This window comes from Pygoscelis adeliae, unplaced genomic scaffold, assembly GCF_000699105.1.
Source record: "Pygoscelis adeliae isolate BGI_AS28 unplaced genomic scaffold, ASM69910v1 Scaffold175, whole genome shotgun sequence".
Classification (NCBI taxonomy): Eukaryota; Metazoa; Chordata; class Aves; order Sphenisciformes; family Spheniscidae; genus Pygoscelis; species Pygoscelis adeliae.
Genome location: NW_008824941.1, coordinates 1068710 through 1094025, shown reverse-complemented (window position 1 = coordinate 1094025; position 25316 = coordinate 1068710). Strand labels below are relative to the sequence as shown.

The 25316-nt window shown below is 38.8% G+C and overlaps 1 protein-coding gene across 4 annotated transcripts in view; it reads left to right on the top strand.

The window, feature by feature from the left end:
* The first annotated feature begins 3485 nt into the window (after positions 1–3485).
* The window catches only part of ARHGAP12 (Rho GTPase activating protein 12), a 77436-nt gene continuing 55605 nt past the window's right edge, over positions 3486–25316 (top strand). For all 4 annotated transcript variants that reach the window (XM_009325532.1, XM_009325531.1, XM_009325530.1 and 1 more), the window contains exon 1: positions 3486–4215. In XM_009325532.1, the coding sequence (XP_009323807.1) occupies positions 3553–4215 (663 nt within the window). In that variant the 5' untranslated portion in view covers positions 3486–3552. The remainder of the gene's footprint in view (positions 4216–25316) is intronic.

The following is a 25316-nucleotide window of genomic DNA, read 5'->3' as shown; positions in this document are numbered from 1 at the left end:
AGAGCGTGGCCTGAGTCTGTTTTTTGGTACTCGTGAGTAGGTTTTCTTAGGTCTTTATTGTCAGCGGCGCCGTTCCTTGTTATTAATCTCTTAATCAGGTATTGAGGCTTTATTTAAGGTATTAAAGCTTACAGATGTCCTCTGTGGAAGCAGATAATTTTTCATGCTTATCATCCTCTAATTAGGGTGCTCCAACCTTCTTTACCAAAGTGGGTGCCATCCAGCGTTACAGGTAATGGCAAAGGGAAAAAAAAAAGTACGGCAGGTCAGACCTTGTAACCTCACTGTATCGCTTCAGCTGTTGACTAGTAGCACAATGAAGTCGGTGCTCCAAATGTCAATATTGTGAATTCACATCTGAATTATTCTAAGCCCCTTACAGGAGAGGTTTGGCCAAGGCTTCCGTGGCTCTGCAACCCGAGTTCTGGAGACAGATACATGGGCCCTCGAAAGGACGTGACGGCTGGCTATCCCCTGGGCTGCGCGTCGGGAACAGGCAGTCTACCTTCTGTGGCACAACAGCTGCCTTAAAAAAATTCAAACAAAATAAAACTTAATGCATTTGGATCGGTGAAATCAAGGCCATGGTAGTTGTTTGCAGACCTATGGGGTTAATGTTCGTATTTGTTAAGCTTACTGAGAAAGATTTCCCACCTGTACTATAGGTATCTCTTGATTCTCTCTGAGGTAGAGAATTAGAGCCTTGATCCTGATGATGTGATCTGTTTATAAAACTGTCTTAGTGTTCTGGCCAAACACAGAACACAGCCTGTCTCTTTTTGATCGTATGTTCAACATTACCAAATGTTTGCTATTGACTTGATAATTTTGCAGCTTGGATGAAAGAACAAAAAATTGTGCTGCTTATTTTTGTTGTTTCTTCTTTTTTTTTTTTTTTTTGGAAAGGGATGAGGCTGCAAAACTGGCTTCAAAAGTGGATAGAGCTATTTTTGTAGCTACTGTATTTTATTTAACTTGTGTTTCTCAAAATTCTGGGTTTTTTTAAGCATAAAATGCAACTTACTGAACCTATGTCTCTTGAAAAAATGTTAAGCATGCATTCTCAATAAATAGTTATATGGAACTGGCAAAAAAGAAATGAAAAATCCAAGCTTTTAAACACTTGGTGGCCCTGTGGGAAACCATAGGCTTATGTTCTCTTTTGGGTTTCTGTATGGGAGAAGGAAAAACAGTGTGACTGGGTCCTCATCCTACATTTCAACTTCCAAGGTAGTAGACCTCAGAGGTAGACTGTAACTGGGAAACACTTGCATTTTTTGTGGTATATGACCTTGAAGTGGTGAAAGGGGTTGGTAGCAGCTTTGAAGAAGTGTTGGGAGGAGTCAGGTTTAGTAACAAGGAAAAAATAATGCTTGTATGGCAGAGCTTCCACAACTAGGAAGAGAGTGGGAATGGCTGCAGTTTGTTCACGTTTACCTTCTGCTGCAGTTGCTAAACAAGTGCAGAGTTGCACTTAAAAATACCTATTTATGTGGAACAGAAGGTAAGCAAGTTGTTTTGTACAGAGGCTGTAAATAGACTATAATGCTGTGAATTTCAATGTACCATTTTATGGTAGAGAGAGTAAATGCCAGAATCCTAGCATTCTTTTCTACTGCTTTGTGTTCCTACTGTCAGCTTTGTTCAAAGTGGTACTGTCATTCCTTCTGCCAAGTCCTCAATGAAATTGTAAGTCTGACCTTGTCATTCCATTTGGATTCTTTTAAATGATGGTAGCTTTTAAGTTACCTATAGGAAGTACTTCCTGGAAGTAAAAGAAGATGGACTGTGGGAGAGAGAAAGACACAGTTTAAAGACGGGCACTTCTGTCTTGGCATCATGCTTGAGCTTTATAGCTGCTTCTTTTTCTACCTCGTTATGTGGGAAATGCATTTTTTTTTTTTTTCCCCAAGGCTCAGAGCAAATAGCAGAAATGGTGAAAGAAAAAATGATGAACTGTTAGGGGTTTCTGCTTCAGCTCTCCCAGGAGTTCTTTTTTTTATTGTTGTTTCTGTCCTTAGTCCCGTTTAGGGTAGCTGAGTTCACTCTGCGTGTGTGTGCCTGCATGGAATTGCATTAGTTCCACTCTGTGGCAGAGTAAACACTACAAATCTCAACACAAAGTCTTAACTTGCAGAGCTGCAAGTTTCTACATAATTTTTCTCATTCATGAAATGTGCATTTTTAAAAAAGATTCATTTGTTAGTCTTTATAAGACTAAATGTGGCAGCATTTTACTTGAATTCTCCTACATTCTATTTGAATGCTAGAGATCTTCCCCTTTACTTACATGCTTTGATTTTTCAAGGTTAAGAAATCATATCTTTCGTGTTAATTTACTGTGTGGTGGTCAGTGTAAGTTGGCAAGACTGATGCTTATCCACTAATGAATTGTGACATTGATGCTACGTGATTAAATAGAGAGAACTTGTAGTTCATGGGTGCGGATACAATGGTGGTTGTCTGGATTATAAGATGCTAAAAGTTCTTTTCAAAATTTTCATGTATTACTCTTTCATTTATTATCCATTTTTGGTTTTGGTTTGTACTTCTGTTTCGTTATTGTTGGGGTTTTTGTTTGTGTTTTCTGTTTTAGCCCTTAAGCTTTTGGTTAGATCAGGTTTTCTGTAAGGTAAAAAAAGCTCTCAAGAGCAAAGTAAATATGCAGAATTTAAACCACTGAAACCAAAGTATCTTGGAAACGTTAAATACTTTTACTTAATACTACCATGGTTATAGATTCTATGTTGCAGTTATACTAGCAATTGAAGGAAATAAATAAAAGTGATTATACCACATGCTGTATAGACAACAGCTAGATGCAGAGGCAACCTGATCTGCAGCCTCCGCCAGTGTGGGTTGCGTAGCTCCCTAGTCGTCTTCTCCTGTTAGGTGAAGGTTAGAAGGTTCAGTACAGTGTGCAGTGTACATGGGTCAAGGACTGCCAGCCCATGCTGAACGTGATGACTGGGGTGTAGCATTAGAGGAAGATTTAAGGGATTTTGTAATGAATTTTGAGCACTCTGAAGGAACTAGTGAACTTAAAGCGGAATCAAAACAAGCAAATAATAACCTTCACCTTTTGAATATTTTGGTTAAAACTAGTGTAGTAACACAGTTCCGTGAAGCAATTAAGCCTGTGTGTAAGCAAGAGATTGACTCGGACTAGTCCCCGCACCAAGTCCCTGATGATCAACATTATTTAGTAATAGAAACAACAGGCTTAATGAGCAACTTGGTAGCAGGAGGCTTGTGTGAATAGGAGAGTTAAATCGGTGATTAAGTCGTTCTACTGACTTTCTGTTTTATCACTGAGAAAGGTACCTGCACATCCTGCATTTTTTCCATAAATTTATTAGTCTGAGGTTGACATAAATTGAATAAGCAGGGTTATTCTTGAAATTATTTTCCTCTGAAGTGCTCTTAGACAATTACTTTATTACATATATATGTTTTTTTCTTACAGCTCTGATTGTTAACAGGAAAATAACGCTTCTGAAACAGAATGTGGCTTACCTTTTGCCTGAAAAGGTGAAATCTTTTCAAATAGAAATGGCTGATAAAGGTGGGAAGATACTTCCAGGACAATTGTACATTGAAGTGGAGTACGACTATGAGTATGAGGCCAAAGACAAGAAAATTGTGATTAAGCAAGGGGAGAAATACATCTTAGTGAAAAAGACTAACGATGATTGGTGGCAAGTCAAAAGAGATGAAAATTCCAAACCCTTTTATGTGCCAGCACAGTACGTAAAGGAAATACCACGAAAAGCGCTGATGCCACCTGTCAAGCAAGCAAGCATGCTGCCAAATAACTCTTTGAAGCTGACACATGGATTACAGAGATCAACTGAAAATGTGAATAAGTCACCAGAGCTTTCTAGTTTTGGAAAATCTTCTCCAGTTCAAGTGTCTTGCTTAGTTCGAGATGCCAATCAAAATCTGGGACCGAACAATAGTCCTGGTCAAACTCTTGGTTTGAGTCTGGACCTTACCCAAAACAATGGAAAACTTAACAATGAATTGCAATCTCCCAAGGTTTCCAATCAGTATAGAACCGTCTCCATGGGTCACTTCCCGTGTCCAGAGTTCTTGGAAATAGAGAAGACCAGCTTTTTGCACGAACAAACAGTAGCAGGAGAAGGCTCAGAAAAAATTCACCAGGATTCGGAGTCTGGAGATGAACTCAGTAGTAGCTCCACAGAACAAGTGCAGGTAAGATAAAAAATAGTCCCTGTAGATTTGTGTTTGGTTTTTTTTCTTTTGTTTCCATATTGCCATAATTGCTTGCTACTGTTTTGAGATTTATTCCTAATAAATTCAGATTGTTTAAGTAAAAATGTCTTATCTCAGCACGAACTAGTTATTGAAGTCTAAACAGTTGATGTGTATAGCCCTATTCCTTGCAGAAATACTTTGCTTTGGGGATTAATTTCATTTACGTTATCCTGTGGTTGAATGTTACAGAAATGCTTTTGTTCTTTCTTTATTAAGATTGTTTTGAGATGACACTGAATTTGGGTTTATATTTTCTTCCAGAGGAAGGGAGCCTACTGCCATAACTCCTCGCTTCTTGACTTGTTGAAATAATAGTGCTAGTTACTGTCAGCTTTTCCTAAGTATGCCTATAGATAGGGTAAGAGCTGTAAATTGATGTATTTGTGGGTTTAATAGTTTAAAAATGGTACACTTAAGACTTATATGGAGTTTAATTTCTGGCTTGATTATTTTATTTGTAGACTCTTGTTGTAATGAGTCAGCCTTGCCAATTCTGCTTCTCACAACTTTACTCTGGATTAAAACTCAAAATATGTGAGTTTGTTAATTAGTATGGAAGAATCTCAGGAATGATGTACTCCCACTTCAGGCTAAAGCTAAGCATTGATGGCCTTTTTCCTTAGTAAAGTGGTGTCTCTCACTTTTTAATTTTTTTTTAACAGGCCTCCCCCACCCCCAACAAAAGATTAGTGCTCTGACTTAGATAATCAGGTCACTTCTGGTACAGGTAACCAAGTTAATTAGTCTATTGTAATCCAGGTTTGTTCTTGAACTGATGATGTATGTGTACATACACATAATTATGTATGTGTGTATACAGATAATTCCCCCACCTCACCCCCGCCCCAATCTTTCTGTAAGGAGATGTTAAATTATTTTAAAATTCTAAGGTTAGAAGCTCCCTAGTCTTGAACTTTCTTACTCTGTAATGTTGTTGCTTGGGTACAAACTGATCACTATAGTAAATCCCGCTTGCCAGCATGTATTCAGAGTACCAAAGGAACTCGCTCAGGTGTGGTATTCGAATAAAAGTTGATGCTAACTTTAGAATCAAAAGCTTATCATGGAGAGCTGTGAATCAGTACTTTGCTAATAAGACACAATTAAGACAAAGCTGGTTAGTTAATGAGCGAGTGTGGGAAGATCTTAAAGATATAAGATTGATTGGGTGTTTTATGTAATCTTGAACTGTATGAGCTCTTATATATATTGAAATACTCCGAATCAGTAGTTTTTCAATATCCTACTCTACTCTTGGCCTTATTCTTGAAATTCAGAATTACTCTAGTTATGGGACTTCATGCCTCTAATACTTGTATCTTTTATGACAATTTTATTTTAACTTCCCCCCCGCAAATAATAAGGAATAAATAGGATCACTGAATTTAATTTCTTTTTTTTAGTAAGTTCTCACTTATACAATGTGAAGATTGATCAGTTCTCTTGCACTTCTGTACAGCAGTGTCCTAGCTCACTGTAGTTGATATGAGCCACTTAGAACTTGGAAGGATAAAATAATTATTAGATATTTATTTTAGAAGTATGTGTAGTAGCCCATCTACTGCCATAGTAATCGATGGCCAAACAAATGAAAATACTAAGGAATGTTTAGAAAGTATATCCTACTTTAAATAGTTTACCACACTAAAGTTTATATTGTATGTTGAGACAGTTCCTTCTACTGTGTTGACTATAGTTTGATGCATCTCCTTCTCTAAAGTAGATGAAATTAATGTTACATGGGTGTCTTTTGACAAACAAGAAGAAATATGTGGCCCACTGCTCAGTTTCCACTGGACTTTGTGACTGTTGATGCAGTGACACTTAGCCTTTCACCTTTCTCCCTGCTTCCCTCCCTCCCCCCCCAAATATACTTGACTCAACGCTGCAACCTATTTATAAGTTTGGGTTTGAGTGGGGCAGCTATGCACAGATTTGTAGACTTCACTGGGTTATGGAAGGTCTGAAGATGGGAGTTTTCACAGTGCTTAAAAATTGCAAATCCTAAAAATACTGTATTTTGGCTGTGGAAAAAAGCATGGCAGTTTCTGACTGGTGTTACTGACGAACTTGCCATTGTCATGGTCTTGGGCAACAAGAATGCAGATGCTCACTGTGCCTTGCAGTTGTCTTATTTTAAAACTGAAGTAACTTAATCTCATCGTGCGCAATCACAAGCTCTTTAAATACAATGAAAATGTTTGACATTTAGTAGCCATAGGGATTAAAGCAGTAGTAGCACTGATGTCACCGTTAGCTCAGTCTAGATATTCAGAGTGCCAGCCTTCTCACTGGAACGGCCTCGCGTTTTTTTAGAATTCTTTCAATAATGAGCATTGTTTAGTAGAAATCAGCTGTGCAGAAATTAATGGCTCAGAAAGCTGTTTTTATTGCTCTTATTCGGTAGTGAGAACATCAAGTTCCCAGCTTCCATGCACAAACAGGATTTCACTTCACAAGACTGAATGTGGTTCTCCCTCCCGTACCTGCTGTGGAGTTCAGTTTTAGGCAGTCTGCTAAACTCTAAGCTACAGGTGTTTTGTCTTAAATTTGTAAGATTAGAAGCTAGAGTGACCTTAATACCTTTGTGTAGGTGATTTTTTGGTGGGGTTGAGGTGATAGTATTCAGCCCAAACCCAACCTTCAGTGTGTTTTCAGTATCCCAAGTACAAATGTATGAGATGCAGAGGAATGCTTCTGTTATGAGATTCTTCTAAGAGGTGGTTACATTATTCTCTGAAGACTATCCAGTAATGAAGTGCAGGTTCTGCAGCTGTACCGTCGGTGTGAGCAGAAGAACTTGCTAATGAAGATGTAAGCAAGTGATCTGGTCAAGAGAAAGAAAGATCAGGACTGGGTAATTAATATTCTTGACATTTTATGCAAAGAAATTCCAACTATTGGGTGCCGCTCTGGTGCATAAGGCATTATAAGAATCAGATGTTAGTTTATGGACTTGAACTGTAGGAAGGCTGGAGGTAATTAGAGGAAACAGGGCTTGAGAGGAAACAAGCTCCAGTTTAACTGGTGGAGACAGTAACTGCAGGTAGAATTGGAATTGAATGAAATGGTTCAGGAGTGCACAGCTGGGCATAAGAATCACTGACATGGTGGTGGTGGTGCCTGAAGCTGTGAGAATCAATGAAATTCAATAAAATTTTAGGAAAATGATGTCAGGTGTGATGTCCTGATCCCACAGGAAGGGCAGAAAATACTCCTTGGTGAGGCCAGGGATTGGGGAAAAAGGAAAATTTTGAAAGAGGAGAATTCTGTAGCAGAAGACAGACAATACTTGAAAGAAGCAGATGAGAGTCCCAGCAGTGTGCCGTAGAGCCCTGAGTAATTGTTCTGAAGAAAAAAAAAATTACACGTTTAGGCATGCCTAAACAGGAAAGAAGAGTTGAAGCAAAAGTGGAAGACATTCGAAGTGGTCTTGAAAAGGAGCTTTAGGCAGCGTTTGCAGGTAAAGTCTACTAATGAGTTTTGAGAGAGAAGGCGTGCAGATGGGGACAGAGCTGGGTAAGTTGAGAGATCACGTCAAGAATGGTTAGGTGTTACCTTTACGAGGATGATACTTTGGAATAAAATCATTACAGACAAATTAAAATCTGCTTTGAGCAATGCTAATGCATAACCTATGTGAAATAACTTTTTCTGTTGAGTGTTACCTCCTCTTCTGTCACAGGAGACATAGAATATATTTAAGAATAAAATGTGTGCACTGTCTTAATGTTACTTTTTATGCTTATTAAAAGTTACTTTTAGTAGCAGGCTGGTTTTAATCATTATAAATATAGACAGTGACCTATTTGCAAAGATTGTTCTGTCTTTCATCCTCTTTAGTAATTGACTATTGCATAAACTGTGAAGCACTAAGGGGATTATCACTAGGATGGCTGTTTTGCTTTGATTAATTCTGAGTAGTAAAGATCTTGCAAAAAGATCTTTCTGTCTTACCTCTGCAATTTCTGTGGGATTGCTGTAGTTTTTTTTAATGGAGAAAACAAATTTTTTTGTGTTTCTGTGGAAGATCTGAGAGCGTGTCTTCTGGAGATCTTAGCACTCTTGACTTTGTCACTTAGTTGAAAGACTGGTGGCAAATTGTTAGTGTTAGACTGCCTTGTTGGTCAAACATGAAACCTCTAAAATAAATGGCTATTACTGGTTTTGTGGGGCCCAGAATTAATTTGCTTCTATTATAAAAATTTTCATGCTATTTTTTTTATTTCATTCATTTGCCCAAGGAATCAATAATTTGACAGTACGAAGGAAGCATGCTATATACAAGAAGTTTTTTTTCTTAATGAAACTGAGCATGTTTGCTGATTCATGGTGGCATGTATAATGTAGTATTTTTGAATTACATTTTAAGTATCATCTTTTTAATCTCTTAGATCCTTAAAATCAGCATTTGTTATTCTAATGATGTTAAATGGTGAAATATGCCCATTATAATGAGGTGAAGAATAACTTTCAATGACAAGGAACTAAAAGCTTTATAATTTAAGGAATTTTGTAAAACATTAAAACACTTTTTTTTTTGTAATTCCAGTATCTGCTGCTAGAACTTTGTAAGCAGCTTGAAATGTTTTCTGAGTAACTCTGAATGTTGTCTGTCCAGAACCTTTAAGGAATACTTTTCCTGGCTTTTTCTTTTTTCCTACCCAGTGACAAGAAGTCTGGATAGTTTCACTTTACAGTGATGTTGGTTGTGATCAGCTCTGTCTCAGTATTTTTAATATGTAAGTCAGCTAGCAGATAGTTGTCCCTCTCTGTCTGAGTGAGTAATTCTGCATTTAGGTGCCCTAGAATGAGAAGGAGCTGTGTCCCACTAACACCGCCTACAGCCCGTATGCTCCTCTGAACTTCACTGCTGCAAATCGGATTGACCGTCTTTAATATTGTGGGTTGTTTTTTTTTTTCATCTCTGTGAGGCAATTGTTGAAAAATCATAACCTGGGAGACAAGTTGGTTTTAGTTGACTGGCTTGTTCTAATACTGGTGTCTGAATGCTCAGCTGAGTAAGCTACAGATCTACTTGGTACATGCAGCTTCATGTGCTTTCAGAGTTGAAATAAACATCTAAAGCACTGTTAAAATTCTGCAAGTGCTAACACAGTCTTTTGACTTTTCACCCCTATTTACCTTAGTTTCATGCAGAAAATGATAAAGTGGAACTTCCAGGGCATCACCTTACATTAATAAACCTGTGCCTTTCATCCTGGTAGAACTACTTACTAGCTCACATGAAGCTCAAGCTGCAGTGCTTAAGGAATAACAGTCATAATATAGAATTGATTTATCTTTTTTTCATCTAGAAAAGTGTGATTTCTAGTGTGCAACAGGAGTTCTGGTGCCTGCTGTCCCACCTGCCTTTTCTTTCGAAGTAGTGCAAAATACCACCCTCAGCAGGGGTGATGGCAGAATCTTTATGGATGGTGGAGTAAATGCTTAAACAGAAAAGCAGCCCTAGGAAAAGGAACGGGTGTGTTGTCTGACCGCTGCCTAAACTGAAAGCAGCTGGAGATACCGGGGACTTGGTTGTTCTCCGTTGGCAGTCCTTCTGTTGGTTTTAAGTCGGGAACCTCCAGACATAGAAGAAACTTAAATTGCTTTGTAATAAACAAAAACCCATTTGACAATATTTGATCATATCTTCTTGCACATAACTGAATATAAACAATTGCATTTGGTATATCTTTACCTAGTTACTATCAGGGCAGTTGTTTAATATTGCAGTGCTTGTCTATGGAATAAATGTGCTGTTATTTTGTAGAATTCTAAAGAAAGTAACATTTGTTTCACAGCAGTGTGACAAAAGGGTAGGGAACGTATGACTCGGTAGAATAAAATGCAGAACACTTTTTTCTTTTTTTAGGCAGCTCTCTCTGGAATAGTAGACATTTGTGCTTAAAAAAAGGAAAGTAAAATCTATGCGTATCTAGTACCCAAACAGCTGATAGTTCTCTGACGTACCTTGCCAGATATGTTTGGTTTAAAAACGATAGAGAGAAACGCGTTTTGCCCTTATGTGGGGTTTGTTCTAATGCTAAAGGACAATACTTTTGGACAAAACAATCTTTCAGCATAGTAAGAATTGAAGATTTTCAAGACTTTTGTGATGGTGAGTAATTAGGCAACATGGTGTTAGATTACATTTATCAATTTTGAATTTGGTCTATCTTAATATGGCTTCTGAGCTAGTGCATGGGAAAGACAGTAACTTTTTAGTAGCTTGTTCTATGAATGTGCTAGGTTAATGCAGAGAAGCAATCAAACAAGCATGGAGAGTGTCAGTAGTAGGAAATGGAGCAAAACAGAAATGCAGAACTCTAATTCCATGGTATTTCTGTATTTTAAATAGCGTGCCGTTGCCAGCCTCTCTCATCTTGAAAAGGAGATAATAGTGCTGAAAATAGCATAGAAGAGGTGAAAAGTATGAGCAGAGACATGGAATAGTTCCTGTGTGAAGGCTTTGCAAAAACCTTACGTGCTCGTGGGTGCACACTTAGTACTGCATATAGAGGACTCCTGATTTTTAAGTTGGTGTTGTAATTATTGATGCTGAAATAGCTGAGAGGTTGTTGAGAAGTAAAGCAACCTTAACTTTGGGGTTTTTTTCCCCTCTCTTTCAACAGTTTTTATCTGCTTGTCCTGTCTTTTCTTTTGTAAACTCTTTTGACAGAGACTTAGAGCTTGTGTACAGTGATGCTCTGAAGACTGGCATAGGTGTTTGGAATCTATATTTCAATTAATTCTAGTTCTCGGTCTGATAAAACAGTTTTGTAAATGAAAGCTAAACTTTGAGGAGCTGACTGAATGAATTGAGCTTATTGCTTATGTTGGGTTTTGATGTTACACTATCTGGCTTCAACTTCTGTTTGTAATCAAATTCATGATTAGAACTTACTGGCTCCTATCTTAAACCTGAAATTACGTATTATGTTTTGAATTTAATTAACATAGTTTCAATTCTTCCCTTTTTTTAATGGTTTGCCTGAGGCTTCTGGATGATCTTCGGATCATCCGGTTAAATCAAGTAGCTTTGCTGTGTTCTGTTTAAACGCAGTGCTGAAGAGCAGAGTTTTATGTAAGTTTCCTGGTGGTGTCTAGCATACGCAGTTGCCATCTTTCTCTTGCTTTTGTGGATTATTGTTCAGTTGAATCACTTTGCTGCCCTAGTTACCACCTGGCTCTACAAATATTTATTGCCAGTACAGCACTGAGATGGAGTGGTGCTGGCTTAAGCAGTATTGTGATCAAGTCTGTCAATCGCCCATACATACTCCTTTATTGCAACCTGAATAGTCATAAATAGTCTAGTGTGCAGTCTGCAAATCTGAGGGATTGGAGGACACACTTGCCTTTTTAGTATCACTGCTGTGATGGGACTTCTCCAACAAAGGTGCTAGTGTAAAGAAATATTCTAATAAAATATTATGTCTGATAAAAACAAAAATACTGTTAACAAACTTTGTGGACTCTCACCTGGTTGTTCAACATATCTAAGAGTGTTGTATACACATTTCTTTTCTAGACAGCTTGACGGATTGCCAGGATGTTGTTTAGAAATGATTCATGCTACAAAAGAAACTTCATACCATGTTGCACATAACCATTGTTTGTTCTTCAAGTATTTAGAAGAAGCTTCATCCTGTGGTAAAAGTGTTGTAACACTAAATATGAGGTTCTTGAGCGACTTTGATTTGACTGCTTTTCCTGTTGAAATTGAATAAAGGTGCTTCCCCTGCCGCTGATGATCTATCAACATGCTTGGCATCAGCCATATCAATTCCTGGTTATCTGCATCCAATTCAAAGAGCTAATAATAGATGGCTATCATGCATAAATGCATTGTGCTTTAGACACAGGGGACTATATATATGTGTGTATGAATATATATACATATATTCTATATATGTAATTAGATACATAAAGATATAAAAAAATCAGGGGCCACTGTTCTGTTTCTTGATAGCACTTTGATCTTGATTTGCACCTCATACAGTGCAACTACCAACTTTAAACTCCTTCACAAAAACTTGATGAGATGTACTCATCAGTATTGTCCTCTTTTTTTTTTTAATCCTCCAAATAAGTCCATTTGTTCTGGCTGTGACTTTGTCCTTATCCTCCCTCCCAGGTGCTGCACTCTAACTTCTAAAGGCATCTTCATGGTACCCTAAGGCCCTGTACTTTTCATGCCATAATGTGTTACTCCTTAGTGCTCACACCCACAAGCTATGCCAGAGGACTTCATTGCTTCCTCCCAGGCGTGCTTTTCACAGCCGGGCTCTGTGGCTGCCTTGCTTTAGGTGGGTAGTTGGAGGCTGAGCTCCCTGGCGAAGAGGCAGTGTGACCCTGCCACTAGCCCAGCTGTCAGGCAGCATTGTCCTTCCAACCCTTTGCTCATCGCTCATTCACTTGGCGAGCTCTGCCATTCGTGCTTGTGCCCGTGGCAGATCCTAATCGGTCATCCACGGCAGCCTTCGCAGTAACAAGCTACAGCCTTCAGCTTTACTTGCTTTCCTTCCTCTTGCCTTTGCCAACCTGAAGGGTTATGTTCTTCATGTGACTGCCTGAGAAGAGAGGACATTTAGGGTGAGGGAAGTAAAACTTGAGAGATATTTCTTGTTATTCTTCCATGCTCTTTTCACAGAGACCTGTCTCAGTTCCTTTCTTCCCAAGTTTGAGAGCACTTGTTTCTATAGCAGGTTGTGGGTTGTGATGCACCAAGGTGTAAATTTTCCTTCAAGTTTGTTTACTTTTCAGTTAACTGTATGTGTAAAAACTGTATTGCATCCCTTTTTGCTTTTTCCTAGTTCGTAAGTTGCTATTGTAACCGTCAGTTGAGCAAAACTTGGATATGTGCTTGTGCTTGACTTTTTTTTTTCCTTTCTTTTATAGAAAACCAGAAAAGTCCAAATCCCAAGTGCTTTGCTAAAATCTAGCTCTAAACTCTTTTCTTCTTTTCTTGCTTTGTAAAGCTCTACAGCCTCAGCAGATTTTTGTCCAAACTTATGGTGTGGTCATACCCCATACGGCATTTGTGCTGGCTGTAAGGCAGAGTGCTTTCTAGCTGTTGCATGTCTTTGGCATGCTGTTTATTTAAAAAAATAAAGAGAATGTTGTGGGGTAAAAGGATGTTACACTGACAATGTCCTTTGCAACTGACTTTCTGAGGAAAGCTTTTGACTGTAGCTTGAAGGGCTGTATTTAAATACTGTGTCCGTAGGTGGTCTCAGGAATTCCATATGCTTGTCCTGCTCTCACTTCATCTTCTCGCAGTGCCTCCTTACTGTCTGTCCAGAAACTGCTGCTTTGCTTCACTATTATTATGTTAAACTGTGATCTGAGCACTGAGGACCAGGCTTCTGTGGTGTCCTTGGTATGACTGGATCTGGGCTTGAGTGCAGCCTCAGAATTGTTGTGAAGTAAATAAAATTCCACAAATACTAAATCTTTTTATATCTTAACTGTCACCTGAAAAAAAATGCTGGTTTAATATATAATTTTATTGAAGTAAAGTGGTAGTTGCAGACTTACTTTATTTTAACATCTGTTTTAATGATGAAACATAAAATTAAGCGACAAAAGTATACTTACTTACTCTGGATACTGAATTGCAGAAGTAGCTGTTGTTGAAAATGAAAGAAATTCTTGCTAGTGTAAGGAAAATAAAGAGGAAGAAAGTGCAGAACTGCATGGCTGGGTGTTTCATGCTTTCTGCCCTGAAACTGTGTGCCAACAAACTGTCTGCAAGTAGAGAGAAACAGACTAAGAAATAGAGTCAAAGGATAAATACGTCTATTTTTAGTTGTTGTAGGAGGAAAAAAAATGCAACCTGGTTGAGATTCCCATGAGAATTTTATTGCTTTGCTTAGTTCTGCTGTAAGTAGTACGTATATCCTGTTGCTGAGTATTTCTGGGATTTTGAGATAGTCTTTAACAGTACAACTGTGTACTTGCCTTTAGCATTTTAAAAAAACCTCAAAAGTGATCTTAAAAAAATCTCTAACTTCTTGAAGTTAGGCATGGTGGGTTGGATGTATTTCTACAAATATTCATCCTGCTATTCGGTACACTTTTGCAAAACGGAATCACGAAACTAAAATTAGAGTGATTGTAGCCTATTCTAGCTCAGTTAAAAGTTGAGAATTAAAAAAAAATCTTAGCAGCACCGTGGCGTAATTACTTATAGGCTTTTCTGTGTGGTCTTAAACAGCTACTGAAGGAAGTACTCCTACTTTGCTCAAATTTTGAAATAACTCTTATATAAAAGCGCCAACTACTAACACTTTTGTTTATCCTATTAGATGGACAGAATTTCTCTGTTCATGTTAAGGAACAGAATTTTAAACTGAAGTCTTGTGTGTGTATGTCTTGTCTGGCATGAGACTTGGCTTTCTACTTTATCCTTCATTACCAGAAAAAAATGTTATGTGTGATGTAATAGTAGATGTTCTTTGTCTTAAGTCATTGAAATACATGAGTTTGAGGGGGTTCAAGCAGTCCTAACAAAATGTCAAAGTTTTGATTGTGTGCTGGAGCATGTATGTTGTGGAGGCAGGGTCTTCTGAATTTAGAAGGACTTGTGACATTTTGTCTTAATCCTTCGTATCTCCCTCCCCTCCAATATAAATGATGGATGCTAATATATGTGGGATTTTTATGGTTTATTTGGAAACTTTAACATGCAAACTAAACAGCTTGAGTAGGTGTGTATACTGGAGGTGACAATACATAAACAGCCAGTTTCTGGTCCTGTTAATAATCATAGAATCATTAAGGTTGGAAAAGACCTCTAGGATCATTGAGTCCAACCGTTGACCCAACAACACCATGCCCACTAAACCATGTCCCTAAGAGCCGCATCTACATGTCTTTTAAATACCTCCAGGGATGGTGACTCAACCACTTCCCTGGGCAGCCTGGTCCAATGTTTAACCACTCTTTCAAGTAAAGACATTTTTCCTCACGTCCAATCTAAACCTCCCCTGGCGCAACTTGAGGCCATTTCCTCTCGTCCTATCCCTTGTTATTTGGGAGAAGAGACCAACACCCACCTCACTACAACCTCCTTTCAGGTAGTTGTAGAGAGCGATGAGGTCTCCCCTCAGCCTCCTCTTCTCCAGGCTAAACAACCCCAGCTCCCTCAGCCGCTCCTCATAAGGCTTGTTCTCCAGACCCCTCACCAGCCTCGTTGCCCTTCTCTGGACACGTTCCAACATCTCAACATCCTTCTTGTAGTGAGGGGCCCAAAACTGAACACAGTATTCGAGGTGCGGCCGCCCCAGTGCTGAGTACAGGGGCACGATCACTTCCCTGCTCCTGCTGGCCACACTATTTCTGATACAGGCCAGGATGCCATTGGCCTTCTTGGCCGCCTGGGCACACTGCCGGCTCATGTTCAGCCGGCTGTCGACCAGCACCCCCAGGTCCTTTTCCGCCAGGCAGCTTTCCAGCCACTCTTCCCCAAGCCTGTAGCGCTGCATGGGGTTGTTGTGGCCAAAGTGCAGGACCCGGCACTTGGCCTTGTTGAATCTCATACAGTTGGCCTCGGCCCATCGATCCAGCCTGTGCAGGTCCCTCTGCAGAGCCTTCCTACCCTCGAGCAGATCAACACTGCCGCCCAACTTGGTGTCGTCTGCAAACTGACTGAGGGTGCACTGATCCCTTCATCCAGATCATTGATAAAGATATTGAAGAAGACCGGCCCCAAAACTGAGCCCTGGGGAACACCGCTCGTGACTGGCCGCCAACTGGATTGAACTCCATTCACCACAACTCTCTGGGCCCGGCCGTCCAGACAGTTTTTTACCCAGCGCAGAGTACACCTGTCTAAGCCGTGAGCCGCCAGCTTCTCCAGGAGAATGCTGTGGGAGACGGTGTCAAAGGCCTTACTGAAGTCCAGGTAGACCACATCCACAGCCTTTCCCTCATCCACTAGGCGAGTCACCTGGTCATAGAAGGAGATCAGGTTGGTCAAGCAGGACCTGCCTCTCATGAACCCGTGCTGGCTGGGCCTGATCCCCTGGTTGAAGAGCCCAACTTGCGATGGGAATTTAATTTTAAAATGCTTTTTCAGTGGAGCTGTGAACTTCATTTCCATAAGTGCCAAAATTAGAAGTATTTTTCCTGGTCAGAGGGGTTTTAAGAACAATACACATCTAAAGTATTGGAAAAACAAGAAATATATTATTTTTCATGCCAAACATTTTTTCCCTCTTTTGCTTTTTGCCTTAAGGCTTGTTTGCTTCAGGCAGGCTGGTGAATGTCCCATTCCAAGGTACTGGGAGACGGTAAGGATGTCAAAGAAATGCAGTATCCTAAAATACCGAAGGCTCCTTTGAAAATTAAATTGCAATCTCTGCTTTGAGTTGTTGTACAGTGACTTTGTCTTGCACCTTGTACAAAATCTTGCTGTCTGTCATGGAACCCACTAATTATATTCAGTGTTACACAGTAAACATGTGAGAGAATACTGGATCTGAATGCAGATTTAGTAAAGGATCATCCAGTACAGGGACTGATGGTTTTTAAGGGCAGAAAAGTCTAATCTGTTCACTGTTGGTTGAAACCTGCCAGGTCAAAATGAGATTTGATGTTAAATAATGAAATTTTAGATAATCTATTTTTATAATGAGCTAAATGAATAAGTGGGAGCTTAACATCTAAGTTAATTTAACCATTTAAGAGATTTCTTGTTAGTTGAAATTATGTTTATGTATGTGAAAAATGATGAATAGTGTGTGAAAATGGCTTTTGTGTCATCTGTAAGCTTCAATGATGCTTGAGGGAAGGTTTTATGTGGAGAAAGAAGCCTACAGAAACGAGCTATCAAAACCATATCAAACAGCTTCTTGTTCCAAATCCTTTTCAAGTTGGGGGGATCTTTTCATGTTAATTTATTATGCTAAGCATCTCAATAAAGGCATGCTTTATGACAAATGACTTTTTTTTTAATTGATATTTTTAACTTCTTGCTACTTCTGCTACTAGATCCATTTTGTTATGGTATGCCAGTATGGCCAAAAGTTCTGTACTGCCTTGGCGAAAGGTGGCATAGAACTTCAGTTCTGCTCAATATAGATGATTCTATATGCTAAAATGTAAAGTTCTGCACATGTGTTTTTATCAGAGTTTAGCAGTTTAACATGTAAACTGTAACTCTTGTCCTGTGTTTCTCTGAGAGGAATGATGGCTGCAAGGCTCGTCGTACCTTGAGGCTTCGTTGTAGGTTTTATGATTGCTGTACTACTGCCATGCCAAATTGTTTGCCTATCCTCTAATCCCCCATTTCAATGGTAATCTATCTAAAAAGCACAGCTATTAATACTTCCACTAAGTGTTATTTAGTAGATAGAGCTAATCACCCTATATACTCAATTGCTGCTCTTGTAAAGACAAAAGCATTTGGAGTAATGGTAGCCTACAGCCTATTCAGGTATTTAAAGTTTTCCAATAAGATTTATATTTTTAATATAGCTGTTGTATTAGATGTGGCCAAACAGCAAAGTCATCAAGCAGAATAAGCTCTATTTATTGACAGCAGCATTGGAGAAAGCTTTCTGGGCAGCTGGCTGATCAGCTTGCAGCACTGTTACTTTACAGACCCTCGTGGGACCGGGAACTTGGAGCTTCTACAATGCCTGCAGTTGCCTGTAATTCACCTTTTTAGAGAAGCTTAGAAAACGGCATAGAAATCAATAGCAAAGTATTCTTGTGAAAACTTGTATACAGTAATTTTAAATACATTGAAGACCTTATTTTTCTGTCTGCTTTATTCATGGCAAATTATTGTTTTTCCAGAAATAGTAAGGCTTTAAATGTCACTTGTTTGTGATACGCTGCTTTAGCCAAGTCATCAAACAAATGCAACAGACATCTAAAGGCGCATCACTTACTGATGGCTATAGTAGAAAAATAACATGCCCTTTACCCTAGTATATATTTTTCTTGGAGACTCCCGGAAGGTTCAGCTTCCATTCAACCTGTGTCTTCTGCAGCTGAACAGCTGCTTTCCGTCAGCTTTCAAGAACAGCTTTATGTGCTGAGCTTTGCAATATACGTTAGTGTAGAGATTTTTAATGCATACATGTCCTTAAAAGCATTTTTTTTAATAGCTTCGCAGATAGTGCTGCAATACTTTACTATACTTGTAGTTTCAATGAGAATGTTCTCTAAAGGCTGGTGGCTCCAGCTGATCCACTGAATGCTGAGCACGGAACTATAATTCAGCAGCATGGGGGAGGGCCACGTTTGCTGTAGTGAGCGGCAGGGCACTGCTTACTGCATGTTGCTTAATCAGCATGAAACTATTAGCAAATTCTTGCCATCTCAGCTATAATGTACTGCTAATAGGTTTGCTTTATTGCATAGGATAGTCAAAAAAGCCTGGAATGTTTTAGCAATTTTAAGTAGCGTAACATTCCTCTTAATGAAGTTTGACAGCATTTTCTAAACTCCCTCATACTGTATAACAAGAGTACTATAAATGCATTCCTGTGTACTAAGTGCTGGTAGCTTATTTGTGTCTTTTCATAATGAAAGTTTTCGACATAGTTTTAGATTCTAATGTATTGTATAAAATAGATTCCTGGCAACAAAAATATCTGTATAATTAGTCCATTTTAATGTACTCTCTTAATTTTGTCAGCTTTATATTTGTCAGAAGACTTTGTAAATCTTATTAAAGTAAAAAAAAAAAACAAACTTTTGTGAGTTTTGTTTTTTGTTGTTGTTGTTTTTTTAATTATCCCCTACCCCCAGTATTTTAGGATGTGCTTTGTAATCTGGGGTATGCAACGCACACGGGGTTGGCGTGCCCTCTTTCACTCAGACTGTCGGCAGTAAGTTTCAGAGAGGGCTAGTGCCAGATATCTGAATCTGACTTTTTCTCTTTCCTCTCTGCCTTTTGCTTTAGAGGCAGTATTCATTTTTTATTTATGGCAGTTTAATAACTTCTTCATTTTACTGATAAATCGGAATGGATCTCTGATATCTAAGGATTGGGATGATTTTAATTTTTAGTTGTCAGCAGTGAAAAATGGTGTTGCATGGCAGAAAGCCAATTCAATTATGGCAGTTTATTTTACTACTTTCTAATAATTTGTGAATTTGCCCTATAATCATGGGAGAAGTGGGAAGGGTCACTGTGTTTCCCTGCTTCCCACCTTGGTACCGGACAGACTGCACGGGCAGTCTGCGTGGTGGGCAGGGATGTGGGGAAGATTGTAGCTTCCTATTTTTATTGCAGGGTCTGGTTCACTTACCAGCTGCGTTCACTCTCCTACATCTGAGAGTCTTATCTCACTCCTGGAGCCAGACTTCAAGAGACATTTTTACAGTCTTAATCCAGCATTGCTGCTCATAGTCAGAATGGCTCTAGTTTGAATGTAGTACCATACGTGGGAAGACCAGACACCGTCTTTATGATCAGTGCATCTTTAGCAGACCCTGTCTGGATTGATCTAACTGTGACAGCAGGCCTTTGGAGATGGAGCCTGTACTTGAAATATCAAAATACTTGTTTCCACCCCCCCTTATTTCTGGCAGGCTGTGCCTCTTTGTTTCAGCTCTTCATAAGAGGTCTTTCATCCTGTGAAAACTTTGTTTGAGAAGGATCTGCAAACAAGCAGGGGGATTTCTGCTAAACATTTAATTAGGATTAGTTGTTGATACTTGTCTGAAGGAATGAAATAGCACAGAAAGCTGGAATAAGATTGTGTGTGTGTGTGTGTGTGTCCTGTTACTTACACAGTTGGCTTCTACAGCAAACACAGCATTTTATGTTGAACAGATAGTTCCAAGCCTTTATGTGAGAAATTTAAGCTTAGGATGTCAAATGTTAGGTAGTGGGCTAATTTTTTTCTTTTCTTTTTTGAGTTATCAAAGAACTCAGATATCACAGTCAGGGATAATTGTAGTTACTTCATAGTCTGATTTATACTGAAAGTTGTGGAAGAAGTTACAGTGAAACAGAGGAAATACTTCTGTTGACCATGTTAATTATCAGTCCAATCTATAATTATCAGTCCAATCTATAAATGTTTTCACCTCAATGTACTTCCCTAAAATGGGTGCTTAAAAAAAAAAAAAATATCCTGAACTATGTTTTGGGGAACTTGGCTGGCATGCTGTGCTGTTTAACCTTCCTTTGTTTCAGTTTTCCTATCAGTGTACAGTTGGGCGTACTGAAGTGGAGCTGCTTCCTATTAAGTAGATCTGAGGAGTCAGAAAATAAAATATATATTTTACTTTGATTACTGAAAGCTTGATGAGATGCTAATTGTCGAAACACCTAATTTCTTATTTAAAATCGTGTAGCTTTCTATGAAGTGGGCCTGTAACCTCTTGATTCTCATGGTGCTTGACCACTAATCCATATGGCTGCCTATTCAACAGTAGTAATACTAGCCTGGCAGTGGACATACTTTCAGTGTTTTTTCCTTTGTCATAATTTTTAGTTGAATGTTAAGGTTTGATTTATTTTAAATTTTTTTTAACTTGAATTGCTCAATAGTTCATGTAGGACATAAAGGACCATTAGAACCTGTTCTGACGCCTCTTTTGCAATGCATACCAGTGAACATCATACAATAATTTTCTGTGTGAAACCTGTAACTTATGTTTAAGGAAGATTGTTGGAGGAGGGGAGATACTCAGATTTAGTTTTTGCTTTTGAGGGTGGATGGCTGTGCCGAGCTTCCGGGGGTAGGCTTAGTCCGTTGTTGAGGAACCCATTTGTTGTTATTCTTTGAATATTCTGGCATACTTTTTTTTTTTTTTAAAGTGTAAGTTTTAAGACCATGTGACACTGCCTTAGTCCCTTCACCAATTCTTTTATTTAAGATATGGTAGACATACTATAGGCTGTAAGCACTGAAGCCATTTTGTGGTTCTTTCTCAATTACTGTAGCATACAATCCACAGAATTTTTTTTATCGCCCATTGAAATTACATTTGAACTGCAAAAATTACAACTAACTGCTTCTGAACAGATAAGTATTAAAGTTCAGATTGCACTGCAGTTATGCAGTAGCTTAAAAAAGCTGAGCAAAAGCCCCAAAGCCCAGTTCACTTAATTTGCAAGACCTCTGTTTTGTATTACAAAATGCAACTTGCTTCATCATTTGCTTATTTGCAACTTCTCAGGGAAGACAAGTGACTTGAAGTTTCCTGTCAGTGCTGCAGCTGTGAAAGCGAGCCAGGGGGAAATGGCCACCGGTCTCAGTAAAACTGCTCTTCATTAAACGTGGGGGTTGCCATCTAACTTTCTCCCCCCCCCCCCCCCCCAAATTGTACCTGGGAATTGACTTACCAGCTTCATTTCTGAGGGCTGTGAAGTGATAATCAAGGAAGAATAATTGAAACACAAGCATTTCCAGTTGTCTGGCACATTTCAGAGTATTGCTTTGGGTGACTTAAATTCTGTGCTGGAAAGCTTTTTAGTATAGAAATTATTTCACTGCCTTTGTGACTGTCACCGAACAGAGAAGTGGGTTTGTCCATTGTTGAACTTACCTGCTCTGAAGAATCTATATATTAATCCCACAAAATACAGCATTGTGTATATTTTCCTGTCTGGTTTGTTTTGCATCTTATTTTTTGGGCTAACCCCCTCAGTGAACAGGACAGGAGCCACTACGGGGTTGACGTGACTGAGTGAATGGGGGCATGTCCTTATTTTTCTGAAATCTGAGAAGCTTGATTCTCCAAAACTCATCTCTTGGATCTTTGGGAATGTCTGAAATCAGAAGCATGACTAGATCCAGTGGAAACTTCTTGGTTTATCCATGTCAGTTTTGCTACTGGTTGAAGAAAATTGTCCTCAGCTTTTTTTTTTTTGGGGGGGGGGGGGGGGATCTCCCCTTCCTTACTGGTATGTTTCTGAATGTTTTATAACTCTTCTGGGTTGTAACTTATTTTAAGTATTGATATACCCTGGAGGCTTGCAGAGGAAAGGAAAAAATAGCAGCTTTTCTTGCTTAAGTTAATTAAAATATTCCCACCATACCTGACCAGGTTTTTCTACTAAAAATTGATATTAGTAATATGTTTTTTTAATTTTGCAAGAAGTGACTACAAGCACTCTGAATAATGTACTGCTCCTATTTTTCTTAAAGAAAAATAAAACAAAAATTGACAGACATAGCAGTCGAGCATAGCTAAGACTATATGTTAGTCCTTTGCCTCACTACACTTTCCATTCCATCTCATTTGATGACAACTGTGGCAAAAGTATCCTTTTTCTTTTTAATTCTGTAAGGTAATATATTAGATGCAGAGTGATAGGCATTTTTTCTGTGCTTGTCCGCGTAGACTGGTGGAAGACCTTCAGCACTGCCAGAACTGGTGAATGCCTCACTGGTAAGCGGGCAACTCACACCTGAGTCTGTGCAACAGTGGAGTTCCCTAGATGTGCTTATTTTGCAGTTACCTTGGTTTACCTGTTGCCCGAGATAGTCATAATGAGTAAAGCTTATCATCAAGTTTTTTCCTGTGGTTGTAAGGGCTTGGGTGGCTGTGCGGAAAATGTCTTATTTTCTATTGCATATATAAAGTATTGCATGTCTTGTATTTTATGTTAAAATAGTTTTTCTTAACATACTAACAAAACCACTTTCTTCAGAGATCAGTTTTTTCACTCCAAGTGGAGGACTTAAGCTAGTGAACAAAATTGTATTTCTCTCTTCACTCTCGTCATTCGTGTTACTACTATGTTCTGTACTCTGAGGTGGCAGGAAGAGCTGTCCTTACTCAGCTTAAAAATCTTTGTTAGTCTCTGTCTTGAGCTAGTTAGGGTACTTCTTTCTTCCTTTGACGGCATGAGGCCTCTTCTACTTCAGGTATGTTCTTTAATGCTCCGATCATTATGGTACTGCATTGCTTCTTATAGGTTGTTGGTTTTTCTTCTGAAAAAAACACGGACTTAAGCCCAACATTTCAGTTGTTTATGCTTGTACAATAAAATAGCTTCTTACTGTACATTTTTAATAGCTTGCTCCATTTGTTTCTACCTTCAGATGTGAATGTGCTGCCTTTCAGGATGAGGGTTACAAATGTGCGAAGCTATACAAAACCTTGTGAGAGTAATAAAAACAACCCCAACATGGTTCTTTCTCACTGCATAGGGACAGAAGCAAGAATACCAGAAGTGCTATGGAAAGTTGTTGATTAACCTGCACTTAAACCTTCAAGGGAAGTTCCCTATTTTCCTGATCAGGCTGTTGCAAGGTTTCATTCCTTGTACCTGCTTCTTGCCATACATAAGCAAGTTGTTTGTGTTTTGTTTTTTTTTTTTTTTTTTAATTTAATCTTTTTTTCCCCCTCTCCCTGCCAGAAATAGACAAGTCTTTACTTATTATTGTCTCTATAACTGATTCCATTTTAGATGTTTGAAGGTAATTCCTTCTCCCAGCCACCTTTGGGGTTTAATGATGCAGCTAAACTTCCTTCAGAGCTAACAGGTTCTGAAAGAAAAGGTCCTGTTCTCCTGTCTCCTAAGTCAGTCAGACACTTCAAAGACATCTCTGACTGACCTTGTAGTGACCTGGAAACACCTAAAGAGTCTAAATATGGGGGCTTTTGTTTGTTTTTGTTTTTAAAGTCTCAAATGGTGTTAATTTACTGCCATTCTAGTTTCTTCCATCAGCTTGCTTCAGGGTCACATCAGCATCACGGGGAGGGGGCGGAGGGGAAGGGAGATGGGGTTGCTCCTCTTGGTATCGGGTGGCCAGTAGACCAGCTTAGCTGTATCTTAAAATTGTATCAGTAGTCTTTTATTTTCTGAAATAAATATGTGGTTTTTTCTTGTTTTCTAAGCATTGAGTTGTTGGCTGAGTCCTTTGAACTGTGTGCTTTATTAATTTGGTGACACAAACTGAATTAGCAAAAGCATTTGCTGAACTTCTGGTATAAGCAGAAGTGTCAGTGTGGCTTCTGCCTTTCTACACAAAGGAAATTCTTTGCTTGTGTGCATGGGGAGTTAGGGTAACTAACTCATTTAGAACGACGAATTACTTTTCTCTTGGCTTCCCTTTCTGCTAAGATGAGCAAACCAGTTTTTCCAAAAGGAAAAAGAGAAAAAAAGATGTTTTTTTTTTTAATAGTAGATATTCTGTTAAAAAGGGATAGCTGTTGAAAAATTCTCCTGAAATTAGAAATATGGAAACATCAGGACTTTGCCTGTACAGGCTTAAGAACAATTACACCCTGGGATTCATATTTCCCTAACCTAGGTCTGTTTTATGTTAGAGTATGAATAAATTACTTGATGAACAGGTTTTGTCATAATTTTTCAAGACTTTGGGTGTATAATTTGATTTTTGGTTTGTAGAGTTATAGACCTAGCATGACAGTACGTAAAATGTAGTTCTTCAAATCATCTATTTTGAAATTGTATAGCCAGTCAGGATCCCTAGAACATACTTTTCAGATGTTGCTCTCAGTTTATAAATTGGGCAGTATTGAAACTTGTTTCTCAGGTTTTTAATATAATGTTTATGGAAGTTAATGTAAAATAGCTACACCGGTTGTTTTCTGAAGGGATTGCCTGTTTATTCCCAAGTGGGACATTCTAATCAAGGAAACTGCCCACTGGAGATTTGAGCACGAGTAGCGCAGTACCTTGGGAAGAGTAGTTGCAAGTAATAAACTCAGGGAAAGCCCTGGGAAGCAGATGTGGAGGGCAGCAGCTGCTTATTAAACTGTGTGAAGTACAGCTGCCTGGGTGTTCAGGAAAGGATAGAGCCTACCGGTTGCATGACAGAATATATTCTTGTTAATATATTAGTAAGGCAAGCCAACAGAAATTATTCTGGTGTCTGATTTCATACTATGCCGTGGTTGCTTCCTGGGCCAGTTAGCTGTGTTATTCACTGGGGTTTGCTGCCTTAATTTGTTCCCATAACATATTTCCAGTATACCAGTAAGTGTGCTGATACATTAGTGTTGCTCATACTGTTCGAAAACTGGTGATGTTCTGCAGCTGCATATGTTATTAAAAACTTTTAAGTGTTGCAGTTCATAAGCTC